A 19,844-nucleotide genomic window follows, 5' to 3' on the forward strand; every position below is an offset into this window, starting at 1 on the left:
CTTGACATCAGTCTTGGCAATGATTTTTTGGATTTGACACCAAAAGCAAAAATAAAGAAGTGAGACTACATCAACCTAAAAAGTTTCTGTACAGCAAATGAAACTATCAACAAAATGAAAAGACAACCTACCAAATGGGAGAAAATATTTGCAAATCATGTACTTGAAAAGGGATTAATATCTAAAACATATAAAGAACTCAAACAACTCAATAGCAAAAAGGAAAGCAATCCGATTTAAAAATGTGAGAGGAACTAAAAAGACATTTCCAAAGAAGGCATCCAGATGGCTAGCAGGTACATGAAAAGGTGCTTAGCATCAATGATCATCAGGGAAATGTAAATCAAAACCACAATGAGATATCACACCACACCAGTCAGAATGGCCATCATCAAAAAGTCTACAAATAATAAATGCTGGAGAGGGTGTGGAGAAAAGGGAACCCTCTTGCACCGTTTGTAGGAATGTAAATTGGTGCAACCACGACAGAAAACAGTATGGAGATTCCTCAAAAATTAAAAATAGAACTACCATATGATCCAGAAATTCCACTCCTGGGTATTTATCCAAAGGAAACAAAATCACTATCTCAAAATAATGTCTGCAGTCCCATTTTTACTGTGGCTTTTTTCTGTTTTTTGTTTTTTGTTTTTTGTGTTTTTTGCAGTACACGGGTCTCTCACTGCTGTGGCCTCTCCCACCATGGAGCACAGGCTCCGGACACACGGGCCCAGCGGCCATGGTCCACGGGTCCAGCCGCTCCACGGCACGTGGGAATCTCCAGGACCGAGGCACGAACCCGCATCCCCCACATCGGCAGGCAGACTCCCAACCACTGCACCACCAGGGAAGCCCATGGCTTTACTTACAATAGTCAAGACATGGAAGCAACCTAAATATCCATCAATGGATGAATAAATAAAGAAAATGTGATACACACACACACACACACACTGGAATGGTATTCAGCCATAGAAAAGAAAAAATCCTGCCATTTGCTAGAACATGAATGGGACTTGAGAGCATCATGATAAGTGAAATAAGTCAGAGAAAGACAAATACTATATGATCTCACTTACATGTGGAATCTAAAACAAAAAAACAAAAACCCTAAACTAATAGATACAGAGAACAGACTGGTTCTGGAGGTAGGAGACGGTGTGGGTGGGTGAAATGGGTGAAGGTGGTCAAAAGGTACAAACTTCCAGTTATAAGATAAATAAGTCCAGGGGATGTAATGCACAGCATGGTGACTATAGTTAATAATACTGTATGGTATATTTGAGAAGTTGCTAAGAGAGTAGACCTTGAAAGTTCTCATCACAAGAAAAAAAATTTGTAACTATGTGTGGTGAGAGATGTTAAAGAAAGAACATTAGCATTAAGCTAAAATACAACAATTTCCCATTACTTTGTCTTAAAAAAAGAAAGTAAAAGAGTTTTCTGGGGGGGTTTTAAATTGCAAAATAAATAAAATAACAACACTGAAAAATAAAGTTCTTTACTTAGAGGTAAACTGACTCTAATGTCCCAAACACAGAATTATCTATTAGGTTGGTAGCATACCTGAAATTCTCAGTTGAAGAGTTACTATTTGTTTGATCCTCACAGCCAAGTATTTTGGGTAAAATCTTTTCTGGCATCTTATATATGTCATCTGTGGGCTTTGCATCTCTGCCTACTTTCAGTCTGGACGATCTCCTTAACACACATGGAGTGTCCTGGTCAGAGCTATTTTCCACCGGATTTGAATTTCCCTTATTATTTAGTGGATCACAAGAGGTGACATTTTGATGAACCAAAGTTTGCAATCCAAATGAATTTGGGTCTTCTAGACTCTGTAATAAGATGTAAATACATAACAAATAATTACAACAATGCAAAAAAATAAAATAAAATTGGAAGAAATTAAGTTTTATCTTGTCCTTTGATTACACAAAAATACCTTATAAGATGGAAATACAAAAACCCATAGACATATGTGAACATAATGAAAATTTTATCATAATTAATTAACAAATGACAATGCAGATTTAAAAGCCTAAGACAAGAAAAGCATAAGTAAATATTATTTTTATCAATATTCATCCTTAAAACTCAAGGATAAACCTAAGGTCACTCTGGGTGCTTTAATTTCACAGGAAATGGGTAGCACGAAATGATGAGAGACACCTAAAAACAGTAGTACTGTTATGCCAGGCCAGATCAGTGTTCTATTCAGCCTAGTATTTTGTTATTTGATAGCAAGAGTAAGTGCTATTTGTGGGACGAGACACTATATAACTTCCATTATATTGATTTTAAAAGGTTAGCAGTATATCATGAATGGCTCTAAACTTCCCCTTAATAATCCATTATAGATTTAACTTTCATGGGGATACATATTTTTATACATATCACATAAACCTTTCTTGAGCTTATTTATATATCCAGCTTGCAAAGCTTCTCAAGGTAACAAGTTTCATATTTTTTAAAAAATATTTATTTATTTATTTAAATTCACTGCACCAGGTCTTAGCTGCAGCCCACGGGGTCTTTGTTGCCACATGTGGGATCTTCGTTGCAGCATACGGGATCTTTAGTTGTGGCATGCGGGATCTAGTTCCCTGACCAGGGATCAAACCCGGGCCCCCCTGCATTGGGAGCGCAGAGTCTTAACAACTAGACCACCGGGGAAGTCCCACAAGTTTCATATTTTTTTATAGCTAAGTAAAAGAGTATTTAATTTGATTTGTTCTAAATCAATCTCTTTTCTACTTCTAAGTAGACTTTTTTTTGAAGACCTCCTAAGTTCATGCTCACTCTATCAATACCAGTCATAATTTCCTACACTTTACTCATATTACCTCTTTTTAGATTAGAATCCTGGAATGTTTAACTTAATCTTCATGCCCTATCCCCATGATTAGTTTCTCTTTTACTGGATTTTTAAACATATCGTCATGTCTGTTTTGAAATTTTTTTACCAGAATTACATGCAGTATTATTCCAGGTGTGTATGTTATAACCTGAGCTTAGTATCATGTTATTTAAATCTTCCAAGAAATGTTCACAGGAGCATTTTGGTAATAGCCAGAAGGAGAATAGAAAAGAAAAAAAATCCAAATGACCATCATTAGTGAACTGGTTAAATAAATTATATTATTACACACACACACACACACACACACACACACACACACACACACACACACAAACATACTCATAGAATGGAATACCATTCAACAAGTAGAAAGATTTAAGTAGTGCTACATTTGCTGACACTGAAAGATAACCACGATGTATTATTAAATTTTAAAAACAAGTTGCAAAGCATTACGTATAATATAATCCTATTTATATAAAATAAACTTACATAGAATATGCATAGAAAAAATGGAGACATGCAGCAAACTGTTAACAATGATTATCTCTGGAAATTGGAATTGTGGGAGACTTCCTCTTACTGTAATATTTGATTTTTTTAAAATAATGAGGATATGTCACTATTATAATCAGGAAAAAATAAAGATTATTTTTAAAAAGAAAAAAATTGTCAATATGAAAAAGGAACTTGGCAAGTGATAGGCCACTCCAGGGTCTCCAAGCATAACAGTCCAGGAATTCTAAACCCAAGAACTGTGTCACCTGACAGTATCCTCAGACACAGTATGCAAAGTTGTACTGAAGCCAGGCATAATTTTCTCCCTCTCCTGGCAGTCCAATTGCATATATTTTACTTCCAACTAGAAACTGATGTGGGGTATCTTATCTCTACTCTGCACCCAGGCAGACATAGTGATTTTCTGAGCTAATCGGGAAAATTCTGGTACCAAATTTTTTCCTTTTTCTATATAAGCAATGTAATAATGATATATCTTCTCAGGTTTTCAGAGGAGAAACTTATCTATTTTAACTTTTAACCACTTGAAAACTCTATCCCGGGAACCTTGAAAAAGGTAACTATATGCTTCAAAGTCAAAAAGTATCTTCTGAGTGTTGGTATTTGGGTAGAAGGTTTGAATTTAAAATAAAGTATATGGGCAATGAAGACTTCTTAAAGGTCACTATAAAAGGCAAAATCATAGACTCATACTTGCACTTACTTGCTGCACTGAAAGATGCTTGTCCTGTAGCTCACCTAACTTGGAATCCTGTTCAAATGGTTGAGTAGAACAAAGAGTCTCAAAATTCACCTCTGCTATTTGTGTACAATCTTCATCAGTCTGAGACATATTGGGCTCCACTCCTAAACATTCATTTCCAGCACTGAGACTGATATCTCCCTCTTTTCTGTGACAGATGAGTTCCACCTTGGCTTCTGACAACGAGTTTAAGGCTGCTAATGACTCAGCTGGCAATGCATCATCCTTTGAGTTTTCTAGTAAATATCTGTGACATGTCAAAGGTATTGATATGGAACTCGAAGAATTGCTCAATGGGCTCATCAACTCTCTACGTTCAAAATCACTCATTATTTTAATCGGTCTTTCCTCCTGGGTGATTTCTGGTGATGTCAGTAACTTTTCTAAGGCAGACACAAAAGTTTCGAGAGAGCTTTCTTCATCTTTGGTTTCTTCAGAAGTCATGGTCAACATGACTTCCTTGCTAGGCTCCTTCTCTGGCTCTATTAACGAGTTCTCCTTAACAGCAAATGTATCAAATTCTTTAATAGTAGTACTTGAGAGAAGGCTTATTTCAGGAGAGTCTCTGTCTCTACTTAGTTCCTGTATATTCCAAATAGAATTTACATCATTATTACATATACAAAAAAGTGTTTAAAATGAAAATGTTATAGTTTTCTAGTTCATCAGCCCAGACTGAATGTGGGAATGCAGGGAAAATTTTTTTGCAACTCACAAAAAAACCTGTGAACAGTGAAAGCCTGCTTTATTCCAAAGACAGATTTACAAGAGTTTATGAGAAAAGTACTGGAAAATTATTCCCCTTAAAAAAAAAACAAAAACACTGAAATGGGTTTTTATATAATTCTATCTATTGAAATGGTTTCGTCATATTCCTGCCTAGGGGAAAACTTAAATGAGCTTGATACTTTAATCAATATAATGTTTAAAAAAAAATCTAAACCCAAGATTTGAATAGCTAATTTCTATTATACAGACCAACCTTTTCTGGGTATGTTAACACTTTAGGATCTTCAGCCTCAGGTCCTAGAAGATAACATTATATGTTTTCATTCCAGTTTTATTAAAGCATTAAAACATATTGTCTCACTCAGCATTTCTTAATCATATAACTTGAAATGATTCCCTCATTCATGTGATATATCAAATATTTAATAAATATTATACCAATTTATTGATACAAAAGTATGTTGGCAATAAAATTATGGAATTCTTCCATTCCTTAAAAAATATTTCACATGAATCCAGGTAATATTATAACTGTTTGGAATTAGTTTAGTTAAAAACCAGCCTCTCTACTTTGGCTGAGTTATCCTAAGTATTCGCAATCTACATGGAAAAATCATATCTACTTTCTCTGTGTCATTACCATCTCCATTATAGGTAACAGAATTTAAATGAATTCATGCTGTTGAGTTAGGCATAAAAAGGAACATTCATGTAGTGGCCAAAAGGAATCAGGAGATGTCCTAAAGGTACATGTATCAACAAGTCTCTGTTTCTTAAAGTCATTAAAAATTTTTCAACATTCTACTTAAGTTGCTTTTTTTTCCTGTATTGAGACTACCTTTTGAACACTACTAACATTTTTTGAGTATCATTATGAACTCATGGTTTTTTTTTCACAAACTTAACTTATTTCCATGAACCAAAATCATGTTAGTTTTTTTCCCCAGCTAATTTGTCACAGGTTGGCCAGTGGGAGCACAACTGACCTAGCTCTTTATCCTTTTAGCACTGCCCCCTGACATCCTTGAAAGCATTTTTGTTTTCCAACAATGGTAAGATTTTCAGATCCATCCTAATATCTTCAAGCTCCAAGACAGATCAGCTATCCTTTTAGGATCCCTGGTTTGCTTGGTATTTGTACACCCATAGCACCCATACACCTGGCACTTAGCAGGCTCAATAAATATTTGTTAAAATAATGAATAAATAATATTACAGACCAAAATCCAGGCACTAGGAGTGCATGCAAGAGTTGGTGATGGCGTTAAGCAGTACTGTTATTGTTGTAGTAGTAACAGATCAGGAGAAGACAGAGATTTTAAAACTTAGCTTTTAAACTTCAAGTATCATGTCCTTGTGCCTTTTCTTATAAGGTGTTTTTTTTTTTGCGTTATGCAGGCCTCTCACTGTTGTGGCCTCTCCCGTTGTCGAGCACAGGCTCCACGGCATGTGGGATCTTCCCGGTCCGGGGCACGAACCCGTGTCCCCTGCATCGGCAGGCAGGCCCTCAACCACTGCGCCACCAGGGAAGCCCCTGCCTTTTCTTATAATACAAAGTTTCAATGACCACAAAGAATATTTACTACACTGTCATACAACATACACAGGTGGCACTTCAAAGTGAAAGACAGCTGCTACCCTCTAATACAGCTGAAATCAAGTAAATGGCCTGCCTAACTGCCAGTCAAGAAAGACATGACATACATATTAAGAATGCTATGAATAGAGAAAACAAACATGTTTTCAAACTTGAGCCCCCAAATTACAAGTCAAAAAAGTAGATGTGGAGGAGTAGGTATTGACTCCACCTGAGCTCTTCGCATATGGGCAACTTTAAGCAGCATAATTCCAAGGTCAACAGCAACACTGATTTCATATGGAAAAATGTATGGTAGCAATGTACAGTAGATCAGCCTAGTTGTAAATAAATCCATATCTAACTAAGCTTTCTATTTTTAGGCAAAGACAAATTCACTTTATAAGACTCTACTCATAAAACTGTACCTTGAATACTCTGGTGGTTCAGTGAAAGTTCAGCCTGGGGAAATGACACTGTGAACACTGGACAACTTTTTCTAATCCTAAAAGAAAAAATAAATCAATTAATTAATAAATACATATAAATTGTCAAATGGAAAAAAACCCACTATTTCTCATTCAGATACAATTTAAACTTCTTATTAATTTAAAGGAATTTCAAATAGGATCATCTTTTTTTGCTCCAGTTACTAGCAATTTGTTAACATTTAAATTTCAAATGGCTGCAAAAATGGAGAGAGCCAAAAAAATTAAGGAATGAACTTTAGGAGTGTAGACAAGCTAAACTACATTTAGGTCTGAAAGTAATTTTGGAGATGACTGTCTACCAAATAGAAAGGTGTAGTGTGAGAGAAAAATTGGTCCTAATTTATGAAGCTTGACTACTTAAATCCTCAAATACACTGAAAGTTTGTCATTATAGCTTGAGATGTAAGTGAAAGTCACTCATGAGAAAATTCTCAGACATTATTTACCTTTCTTGTATTTCACAGCAGGGGAAAAAAAGGTAGGAACTACTGAAGGGAAGAGGTTGCGAGCAAAATAAAGGTCATGCCTAATCTACAATTTTGATCATCTACCCTGGGATAATTAAAAGTTGACTGTAAGCTGGGACGAAGTAAGAAAGTAGCATTGGCATATATACACTACCAAATGTAAAATAGATAGCTAGTGGGAAGCAGCTGCATGGCACAGGGAGATCAGCTCGGTGCTTTGCAACCACCTAGAGGGGTGGGATAAGGAGGGTGGGAGGGAGACGCAATAGGGAGGGGATATGGGGATATATGTATATGTATAGATGATTCACTTTGTTATACAGCAGAAACTAACACAACACTGTAAAGCAATTATACTTCAATAAGGATGTTTAAAAAAAAGTTGATTGAAGAAAAGCAATCAGTTAACTATTTTTTTCCGCAATCTAATTTACTATACAAATGCAATCAAGTTATCTTCCTTTAAAAAAAAAAGCTTCTTGTTCCAGTTGTTTTAAGAACAGTTTTTATGAACCAGGCATAGCTACTTGAATCCTAAGCAAGAATAATAAATTGAACATTCTCTCCTGCCTAAAGAAATAGAAGTGATCAGTATAAGCTATCTTGAAAATGAAACTGCTCAAATAGAATAATTTCTTTGAGGTAAATAGAAAAGAATGCCATTTTATTCCCCAAAACATGATTCTTTGGGTGCAAGCTGATTTAAAACAAAACAGAATCGTAGTTTGAATCAACAGCAGAATTTTTTCCTTAATTATAAAAGAGAATTTAACACAGAAGTTTTGAAAATAGAGCAAACTTTCATCTAAGTTACTAAAAAAAAAATTATTTATATTAAGCAAGACTGCAAACAACATACATGTCCAATATTAGAGAAATGATTAAATGAATTACAGTATAGTAAGTTATACAATGAAATATTATGAGGTCATTAAAATTCATGTTTTTAAAAAATATTAATGATGTGAAATAATAATTATGATAAACACGACTTAAAATTTGAAAACAGGGGGAATTCCCTGGCGGTCCAGTGGTTAGGAGGCTGGGCTTCCACTGCAGGGGGCATGGATTCGATCCCTGGTCAGGGAACCAAGATCCCACAAGCTGCATGGTGTGACAAAAAAAAAGAAAGAAAGAAAAAAAAAAACAGGAAACAAAAGTATCTGCAGAATAATCCCAATTTTGTAGAAAATATGAACAAAACAAAAATATATAGAAAGCTTAAAATAAAATGTACCAAAATGTTAACAGTGGTTCTCTCCAGGCTCTGAGACCGTGGATGCTGCATTAGTCTTTCTTAGTCTTTTCTCTTTTTTTCATTTCTGTAGATGAACTTATACTGCTGATATATTCAGTGAAAGGATTATTTTAAAATAGTGATTCTCAAACTTTTGGTCTTTGGACTCCTTTACACTCTTAAAACTTAGTGAGGAACTCAAAGAGCTTTTGTTCATGTGGCTTCTACTTATTTATATTTACATATTAGAAATTAAAATGGAGAAAAATGTTAAATAATCATTAATTTTTAAGTAACAGTAATAATCCAATATATTAATATATTATGAAACATTTTTGCATTTTCCAAAATGAAAAAAAATTTAGTGAGAAAGTGGCACTGTTTCACATTTAAAAAAATCTCTTTAATGTATGGCTTAATGCAAGACAGCTGCCATCTGAACTGCTACAACACATTCAATCTTTTGTGATATATTTTTTTATTTGAAATATATTACAAAAATCTGGCCTCATACAGATATGCAGTTGGAAAAGGAAGGAGTACTTTAGCAGCCTTTTTGGATAATACTTCATATTCCTTTTAGATAACATACCAAAACTCTAAAAGCAGTAATTTCCTTAAAGGTTACTGGAAATGTGAAAATTGAAACAAAATCAATGAACTTTTTATATTGGTCTATGCTGCACTTTGAATGGATCTTTTACTCTGTGGGTGATGCTGTGACATTATGCATTGGTCTTTCAAAAATACTGATTTGCTGAGTTATGCAGGTCTTCCTTATATTGATCTATTTCATCATAAAAATCTCAAAAAGGTCACCTTTGTAAATATTTCCACTGATCTTACCAGAAAGTTCAAGAAAATGTCTGCCATATACTCCACTGTGAATAACCAGTTTGTCAGTTATTTTTCCAAGTTAAAAAAAAAGGTGAAACTAGTTTTTGTTTTACAAATCTTATAACTCAAACAAGTGCACAAGTGCTCTTCTTAAGACAACTATCACACTTTACACAGAAGTGTAAAAAGATATATATTCAAGGGTAGAAATTTAATAAAACTAATAAATTTTCTGCTTCATCAAATGCACTAAGTAAAACTGGTCTTTTTTTTTTTTTTTAAACCGCTAGTACATGGCTGTGAAAAATACAGTGACTACTAGTCCTATCTGGTGCCACTGCCCTGATGCCTACTAAGGCTCCAGCTTTTTATCCACCATTTGCTTTAGCACTGTTAAATGCAAATGTCAATACCATGAAATAGGCAAATAATGTGTTCGCATTATTATGAAAATAGTTTTGACCTCACAGATCCTCTGGGAAGAGCCTCAGGGACTCCCAGGGGGTCCACAGGCTTTACTTTGAGAACCATTGTTTTAAAAAAATTGAAAGGATAAGGTCTCTTTAAGTATAATAGTTCTATGAAAGTCTAATTTCAATAAGCTCTAAAAATTCTTCCCTCATGCTATGCTATAAATTTGCTTTTTAAGTAATGTTAGAGACTCAACTTAATCTGATTCAGTCTTTCTCATGAAATGAAACTTATCTACAATGTTTGTAAAATAACATATTTATGTTGCTAAAGGCACAATTATTCAAAAATATACAATAACTCCAAAACTCTTAAGAAAAAGAACACTTATTTTATATGTGTAAAATGACAAAAAATATCTATAATATAATAGTGCCAAAAATCATTATACTTACTGTAACGGAGCTTCATTTTGTTCCATTTCATCTTGAGGTTGCTAGAAAGAAAAAACAGTAGTTTTTTCCAACTGAGGAATACTAAGCTAATGCAACAAGCTAAAAATTTAACATTTAAGATAATTCTTATGTTATTCTTTCTTAGTATCTTTTTTTATTGCGGTAAAATATATATAACATAAAATTTACCGTTTTGACCATTTAAAAATGTACAGTTCTGTGGCATTATGTACATTCCCATTGATGTACAATCAACACCAACATCCATTTCCAGAACTTTTTCATTTTCCCTAACTGAAAGTCCATACCTATTTAAACACAAACTCCCCATTTACTCCTCTCACAACCTTTCTGTCTCCGTTTTGACTACTCTAAGTGCCTCATACAAAAGGAATCATACAATATTTGTCCTTTTGTGACTGGCTTATTTCACTTAGTAATGATGTCTTCAAGGTTCATCCTTGTTATAGCATGTATCAGCATTTCTTTCCTTTCTCAGGCTAAATAATATTCCATTGTATGTGTACCACATTTGATTTATCTACTCATCTATTAATGGACACCTGGGTTGCTTCCACCTTTTGGCTATTGTGAGTAATGCGTCTATGAGTGTGGGTGTACAAATATATTTTTGAGTCCTTACTTTCACTTATTTTGGGTATATGACCAGAAGTGGAATTTCTGGATCATATGGTAATTATATGTTTAATTTTTTGAGGAATCACCATACCATTTTCCACAGCAGCTGTACCGTTTCATTCTACATTTCCTACCAGCAATGAGCAAGAATTCCAATTTTTCCATATTCTCATCAATACTTGTTATTTTGTTTTGGTAATATCCATCCTGATGAGTGTGAAATGGTATCTCATCATGGTTCTGATGTGCATTTCCATAATGGTTAAAGATGCTGAGAATCTTTTCATGTGCTTATTAGCCATTTGTATGTCTCTTTTTTTTTGGCCATGCTGTGTGGCTTGTGGGATTTTAGTTCCCTAACCAAGCATCGAACCTGGATCCCAGCAGTGAAAGCGCCAAGTCCTAACCACTGGACCACCAGGGAATTCCCTACATCTTCTTTACTAAATGTCGATTTATGTCCTTTGCCCATTTTTTAATCAATTGTTTGTTGTTGTTGAGTTATAAGAGTCTCCATATAATCTGTGTATCAATCCTTTATCAGATATATGATTTACAAATAATATTTTCTCCCTTCCTTTGAGTTATCTTTTCACTCTGTTGATAGTGTCCTTTGATATACACAGGTTTTTAATTTTCATGAAGTCTAGCTTATCTATTTTTTATTTTGTTGCTTATGGTTTCATAGCCAAGAAATCATTGCCAAATTGAATGTCATGATACTTTCCCCCTATGTTTTCTTCTAAGAGTTTTATATTTTGGCTCTTATGTTTAGTATTTTGTTTTAATTTCTTTCTGTAAAAGAATTTGTGGAACTTAGGTAAAGAGAAAGGGAGTGTTCCCTCTTTTTATTCCTAATTTCCCTTTTCTTAGTTCATTAATCCATAATGGTTCTGATGAGCCACTCTTGTCAGGTTCTGAATTCTAGTATTTCTCCTGAGGGCCAAAAATCATACAACCTTTGTGTTACAGCATTAAATGCTTAATGGATTCTGCCTAATTCTCAAGTCATGCCAGAAAATCTGAAGTTGTTGTGTCCCTTTCAAAAAAGATTAAAATGTTCTGATAAAATGTTTTCATTTTAAGATTTCACAGCACACTGGCTTTCATCGCTTTAAAAGGAATTCTTACCTTAAATACCTTAATAGTATCAAAGAAGATCTTTACAAAAAGATCTCTCTTTGGAGGACCCTTTATGTTTGTTTTTATGATCAATAATAAAGCTTTCTGAAAATATAAAGCCATTAGCCTGAACTTCCAAGCATTTCTGATCACTGAAACAGCCATAATAACAAGAAAACACAAAGTAATTTGAGAACTTAAATCCTCTCCAATTAATAATGTTCATTGTTATTTATTGATAGTGCATCCTTATAGTGCTCAAGGTTATCACATTAGTTCCACATATACATACTTCCTAAGCAGACTTTACAAAAAGCTCAGAGGTCCAGAGTGAAGAAGGAATTGCAAGAAGTAAACCTAGGGGCTTCCCTGGTGGCGCAGTGGTTAAGAGTCTGCCTGCCAATGCAGGGGACACGGGTTCGAGCCCTGATCCGGGAAGACCCCATATGCCTCAAAGCAACTAAACCCATGCGCCACAACTACTGAAGCCTGCGTGCCTAGAGCCCGTGCTCTGCAACTAGAGAGGCCACTGCAGTGAGAAGCCCGTGCACTGCAACAAAGAGTAGCCCCCGCTCACCGCAACTAGAGAAAACCTGCGCACAGCAATGAATACAATAAATACAATAAATAAATAAGTTTATTAAAAAAAAAAAGAAAGAAGTAAACCTAGATATTCCCAAGGATTAATTAAACAGGGTACACTTATGTACTTACTTGGTATTTCTGAGTCTTCACAAAGCAATTCATTCAAGTATCTGTAACATTCATTTCATTCATCTTACTAAAGGACCCGTGAATTTTCCCATTGAGGGCTAATTTTTCATTTGACCCTACCCACGTAAGGAAAATACAAAAGATAAGAGAGCAAGTAAGAAGAAAGTTTGCTCCTGACAGCTGATTTGTTTTTCCTCTTCCATAGGCAGAAATACCCCTCAAGAGGTAATGCCTCGGAATTTAATGGGGGTTGGAGCTGTTCATTTGTTGATTAACAAAATATAAGGATACACTTCAATCAATTCTTTCTTAATGGGTACAAATTGCTATCTATGCTTCTGATACACGTGATATTTTTCTCCTGCCCCTACGAGGGCACTGAAGTGCAGACAGTAAAAATAAAAAAATCTGTTCGGGATAGGGTGTGAGAGGTGAAAGAAGGTTTAAATTAACTGTATTAATTTAGAGGATCTGGAAAAGGAGCAAATCTGTTTATATATCCTTAACCAGAAAACAATACTCCACTATCTGAGATCATTTTCTTCAACTCAATCATGAATTACTGGGAGAGAAATGGAAGCCTGGCCAACCTGATCAGCCTGACCAACCTTGGCTCTCCATGAGGCATGAGATGTCTCACACAAACTATCCTCACATTCACAAAACAGAATACACATTCCTGATATTCAGCGTTTTAGTGATCTTGATGAGAATTATTGATAATGTTTGCTTAAAATACCTTTCTCTCAGACTGAGGTAGCCAAATTTGGTTATCTATACAAATATTTTTTATTATTTCCAAATATCCATATGATTGTCTTTTAGACAGTTTGATCTGGACATATGGTACCATCTCTACATTGCTTCAGTGTTAGTAAATGCTAAAATGATCATTTTAAACTCCACTGAATAGTATCTAAATACAACTTAAACACGAAGTTACTTAACCACTGAATGAGAAATATCTTTACTCTGGCTGAGTCAGGTGCCAAAGACCTGTTTTCATCCATTCCTTCCCAAAATATTCCTAAGCAATTGCAACTCTGGGCAGAGACAGCAATTCTAGGACCTTAAGAATTTAAAGCAGGTTAGGATGGGTTAGAGTCAGGAAAAGGATATCAATGACATTAATGATCAGCATAGTAGAGTCAAGGCGTTCCCTACTTTTAGAAAACTCATCCTGAATTTGAGTGGTCCAGCTATTCATGAATCAGAGAGGTAGCTAGTAAGAGAGAATATTATCTGCCTACTGGGGTTTAAAAAGACCCTGCAGAATGCAAATTACTACATATAGAATGGATAAACAACAAGGTCCTACTATATAGCACAGGGAACTATATTCAATATCCTGTGATAAACCATAATGGAAAAGATTATGAAAAAGAATATGTATGTGCGTGTGTGTGTGTGTATATATATAATTGAATCACTTTGCTGTACAGCAGAAATTAACAACATTGTAAATCAACAGTTCTTCAATAAAATAAATTTAAAAAGAAAAAAGACCCTGCAGTATATATATACATAATCTCTCCATGAGCTCTGGTCTTGCCAATCATGAACCTTTTTCCATTACACAGTTGTCGAACAAGCCTGTGCTTGTTTGTTTCCCTTTCAAGGTTCTCTTAAATGTTCATTTTAACTGATTTCACCACTACATACGAATAAGGGTGGAAGGTGGAAGCTGCTTAATGGAGAGGGAAAGTGAATTCAACCTGGATTCATACCTCTTAGCATTTCAGAGAGTAGAAGATGGAAGAAGCAGCCCGATGGTAATAATCATAAGATTGAATTAATCATTATTCCCTGTCAAACAAGTATTTTCCAGTATTCAAAAACTGATTATAGTAAGATCAATGATGCCTGCTGTATTAGTCAGGGTTCTCCAGAGAAACAGAACTAACAGGATATGTTTATACATAGAAAGAGATTTATTGTAAGGAGCAGGATCATATAACTATGGAAACTGGAAAGTCCAGATCTGCACTGTGGGCCATCAGGCTCCAGACCCAAGAAAGCTGATGGTATAGATAAAGTCCAAAGGCCGTCTGCTGGATAATTCTCTCTTGCTCAGGGAAGCTGGTCTTTTTGTTCTATATCGGCCTTCAACTGGTTGGATGAGGCCCACCCACATGATGGAGGGCAATCTGCTTTACCCAAATCCACTGATTTAAACGTTAACGTCATCCAAAACATCCTCAAAGAAATTCCCAGAATAATGTTTGACCAACTATATGGGCACCTGATGGCCCAGACAAGTTGACATATAAAATTAACTATGATACCTCCTATTTTTGATAGTAATGTCTCCAATTATCGCTCCATACATACTACTAAACTCTCCAAACAAAATTTTTAAAATTTCTATGTAAAGTTTAAAAACTGCTTGCCATAGCACCTATAAAGAACAAGAAAAGGTACTTCAAGACCCAATAAAAATGATGAGTATGAAATATTTTAAAAGACTGCTCCTTATGTTTTTAAAAATTAGCATAGTGCATGTCAAACCAAAGATCCTCTATTTCTTCATAGTTTGCCCTTACTTGTAATGTTCCATCATTTAAAAAAAATTTTATTGCAGTATAGTTGCTTTACAATGTTGTGTTAGTTTTTGCTGTACAGTAAACTGAATCAGTTATAGATATACATATATCCACTCTTTTTTAGATTTCCTTCCCATTTAGGTCACCACAGATCATTGAGTAGCACTCCTGTGCTAAACAGGAGGTTCTCATTAGTTATCTATTTTACACATAGTAGTGTATATGTGTCAATCCCAATCTCATCACTTCTAAAATTGTTTTGAAGTTGAATATCAACATTATATCTGAGTTTTAAGGAAAATTTATTTAGAAATCTGTTTAGTAACTGAATTATGTAGAATTTACTTAAAATCAGGTTGAGGTTCTGAAACAATATATATTTTTTTCTTTAAATAACTCTGGGAAAGCACCTTTTCTGGTCTCTCTATTTATTTGACAAAATCAATTTTCCTCATATAGTTAAATTTCTAAAGGTTTATTTTCAAAGAATAAAATTTAAAACTGTGAAAGCAGCATCTGTCAATTTAAAAACTAATATCAATTAAAATTTGCTACCGATGTTTAACACTTTGGTAACATGGTCTAACTCTTACTGTAAACAAAAACAGTGTGGGGGGGTGGGTATTGGAAAGTTAAAGGAGGTATCTATTTTACTACCAATGAATTCCCATGAAGGCAAAAAAGAGGGACAAATACCAAGTACTTCATTTATCCTTCTTATCTTAATTTTACAACAAGCCCATAACCTGCAGATGGCTGAGTTACAATCTCATGAAAAATCTTTGAAAGATACATTAACTCTTCAAGTCCTCTATGGCAATTGTTCCAACAGCTGATCATCAGCAATTACTTGGGAGGCTTTTGAAAAATGGACAGTCCTAGGTTCTACTCAAATACGGGTCTGGGAGTCTATATTTTTAAAAAGCTACTGATAAATGGAAATATTTATAAATGGAATGGAATATTTATAAATGGAATATTTCCTGCCATATCCATAAACAAAGGATGTCACAGTCATCAACGATTGCAACCATCCAACGTGAGCCGGTGAGTCCTGAGGAAACTCAGGGCTGAAAAAATTACCTGCCATCTAGCAGCCATCAGACTGCAGCCACTCCCTGCAGGGAGCCCTGAGGAAACTCAGGATGTGAAAATACAGGATACCCGCCCCAGAGAGCTGAGGTTCACATCGAAGGAATGATTTCAACGAGCCCAGACTCTTGCATTTTCCCATACACAGAAAAGCTCTAAATTCCTTAACTTGAGATATCTGGTTTTCTTTCATTAACAATAATCTTCTGCCTTTCCGATTACCTGCCCTTTGCTGCAAAACTCCTAATTTATCCTGGCTCCTCCCCTTGCCTCCTTAGAGCAGTTTCTCAGAGTTATCTGAAACGCTGTCTCCCGGGCTGCAGTGCTCATTTTGCCCCAAATAAAACTTACCTCGTAACTCTCACATTGTGCAATTTTTAAGTCAACACTATCCAAATAAGTTTGGTAATCAAGCTTTCAAAATCACCATTCTGAGGTACAATCTAGAGCCTAGTACAACATTCACATGGTTAACGTTTCTCAGATAAATTGAAAAAAGTTAATTTTTATTTCCCATTTCACAGTTACTGAAGCTAAAGGGAAAAAAATTCTTTTTCTTAAATCAGAAGTTACAAAAATGACTTTTCAACGAATTACTAGAAGCTAAATATGGACATCTCAGCTTTAAAAAAATATTTGGTGTTGAATTTTACTCTTTTGACTAGATATAATTCAAGTGATACACCTTCCTAGGTACAATATTAAATAAACCTGCATGGTCACTCTTTTGGAATTGCTGTCAGTTTCTGCTATTAAAACACATGTATTTTCCGTTCTATTCCTTAAGACTCTGTAGTTATCTCTGGTTAGCTAACTTATTGATGCCAAGGTGCTAAATGAATCATCCCTTGCCTTTCCCCATGGTGACTGCATTAAATAAAAACAAGTGAAAATTTATGTATCTAAGTGTGTGCCCACACACACGCACACACACACACGACAATAGAAGGGTCTTTCAGTGGCCCATATCTCAAATTATACTACACAGACTAGTATCTTCCTCACAAATTTAAGGTGACCTCTGACACACAATGGAGATGAAACCGTAATTATTATATCCTATTTTAGCCTATTTTAACCTTCTCAATTCCACATCTCTACCAGAAAAAGAAATAAATAAAGGAAAGAGGGCCTAAAACATTTGGCTTTTACTGAAGTTGCAGTGAAGAAACAGAATAACTGGCAAAGAAAAGGGAAAACACTGAGTAAGAAAAGAAAGAAGTAAAATAATAGACAAATAGAATGAATCATTAGTAATTTTCCCCCATTTCAAACAGCATTACCAATTTTTAATAAGTATGTATTTAATCAATATACTACATACCTGTAAGACTGCATCCTCACTAAGAATAGGCATCATCTGATTTTTATTCATTTGCTCTTGTGGATCCTCTCTGAGTTTGAATCCAAGTTGAATCTCTGGAGGTGTGCCTAGAATGAAATATAATCATAAATCATTTGCAATAGTTTTATTGCTCTGCTTTAACAATGACCTAAGGATTTTATAGACACTGCAAAATGTCATTAAAAATCATTTTGTAGGCCCGCCTGCTGATGCAGGGGACATGGGTTTGTGCCCCGGTCCGGGAGGATCCCACATGCCGCGGAGCGGCTGGGCCCGTGAGCCATGGCCGCTGGGCCTGCGTGTCCGGAGCCTGTGCTCTGCAATGGGAGAGGCCACAGCAGTGAGAGGTCCACATACCACAAAAGAAAAAAAAAAATCATCTTGTACAGGACTTCCCTGGTGGTGCAGTGGTTAAGAATACGCCTGCCAATGCAGGGGACACAGGTTTGAGCCCTGGTCTGGGAGGATCCCACAGGCCGCAGATCAACTAAGCCCAGTGTGCCACAACCACTGAGCCTGCGCCACAACCACTGAGCCTGCACTCCAGAGCCCACGAGCCACAACTACTGAGCCCATGTGTCACAACTACTGAAGCCCACATGCCTAGAGCCCGTGCTCTGCAACAAGAGAAGCCACGACAAAGAGAAGCTCACGCACCACAAGAGTAGCCCCTGCTAGCCACAACTAGAGAAAGTCTGCACACAGAAACAAAGACCCAATGCAGCCAGAAAAAAATAATAAATAAATAAATTTGAAAAATCATTTTGTAAATGATAATTTCCTAACTGCCACTTTTATGTGTCAAGGTTTTTAAATTTACAAAGAAACGTATACACAACACTGAATGAAATACTTAATTATTTCTTTGATCCAGGATGAATGAATGCAAAGGATATATAAAGAAAGTTGTATAGACTTAAACCCTGCTAGAAAGAACACTTTATTTTTTCATTTTAAGTCATTTTTTAAAACTCATAATGCCAATATATTATTCAAGAAGAGTCAGAATTTTCAAGACGGCAAATTTAGCCCATATTTAACTTTTCTTCCCTTCCCAGTTCCCCCAAAGAATCCAAAGAAATTAGTTTTTTAAAAAAATCTGAAGCAGCAATGGGAAAAAGGAAATATAAAATAAAAAAATATATAAAATAAAAAATATAGAAGATAGGAATGGATTAAAGGGAAACCAAACCCTGGTTAGCAGCTTGTCACTCATAATTGGAAAAGGAGGGACTCCCTCAGAGGTAACCAGTATATGGAATTCTTCCATCAGAATCCCAGAAAACCACCTAGCTCAGAGCAAATCCCACAGACAAAATATGAAGGAGGGTAAGCTGGAAGCTCACAGTGGCTGAAGTCTCATACTATCTGTACCAAAGAGCTTGCTGTTTGTACCAAAGAAGCTTAGGATGTATGCTGCAGCCAACTACTCTGTGTAGGAGAATATGTTCCCTCCAAGATACGGAAATGTACTAAAATCTAAGGCTGAGAAAATAATGTAGTGATGGCACAGAAGTAGAAATAATCAAATAAATCAGTGAAACAAAAAAAAAAGTGGGAAAAAGACCTATAATATATTTGGGAATTTAATATATAACAATAATAGTATTTTTAACAGTGGCAACAAGGTGACATTCAATAAATAATACTGGGGCAATTAGTTAATCATTTGAAAAAAATGAAGTTAGAGACCTACCCTACCTACCCTCCATATGCTAAATTACTCTAAAAATATTAAAAACATAAAAGTAAAAACAATAAATTTAATAAATGGAAAAAAAGATAAAGAAAATATTTTTATGGTCTTGAGATAGGTAAAATATTTCTAAGTTTGAAAAAAGAAACCTTGAAAGAAAAGACTGACAGATTTTACTATATAAAAATTTTTAATTTCTGTACTACAAAATATATCATATAACATTAAATGATAACTAGGAAACTGGGTAAAACTATTTACAACGTACATATGACAAAGCTTTGCTATCCTTAATATATAAAATGCTCTTATAAATTAACAATAAAATGAGAATAATTAAGAGACATTAAGGCAATTCACACACAC

The 19,844-nt window shown here is 35.1% G+C and overlaps 1 protein-coding gene across 1 annotated transcript in view; it reads right to left on the reverse strand.

The window, feature by feature from the left end:
* Positions 1–19,844, reverse strand: part of ANKRD31 (ankyrin repeat domain 31) — a 131,729-nt gene that overhangs the window by 100,710 nt on the left and 11,175 nt on the right. The window contains exons 3-8 of the mRNA XM_059062738.2: positions 17,762–17,868; positions 10,328–10,368; positions 6,858–6,934; positions 5,107–5,150; positions 4,086–4,706; positions 1,567–1,838 (exon numbers count right to left, since the gene is read on the reverse strand). Of these exons, the coding sequence (XP_058918721.1) occupies positions 1,567–1,838; positions 4,086–4,706; positions 5,107–5,150; positions 6,858–6,934; positions 10,328–10,368; positions 17,762–17,868 (1,162 nt within the window). The remainder of the gene's footprint in view (positions 1–1,566; positions 1,839–4,085; positions 4,707–5,106; positions 5,151–6,857; positions 6,935–10,327; positions 10,369–17,761; positions 17,869–19,844) is intronic.

This window comes from Kogia breviceps, chromosome 4 (genome assembly GCF_026419965.1).
Source record: "Kogia breviceps isolate mKogBre1 chromosome 4, mKogBre1 haplotype 1, whole genome shotgun sequence".
Classification (NCBI taxonomy): domain Eukaryota; kingdom Metazoa; phylum Chordata; class Mammalia; order Artiodactyla; family Physeteridae; genus Kogia; species Kogia breviceps.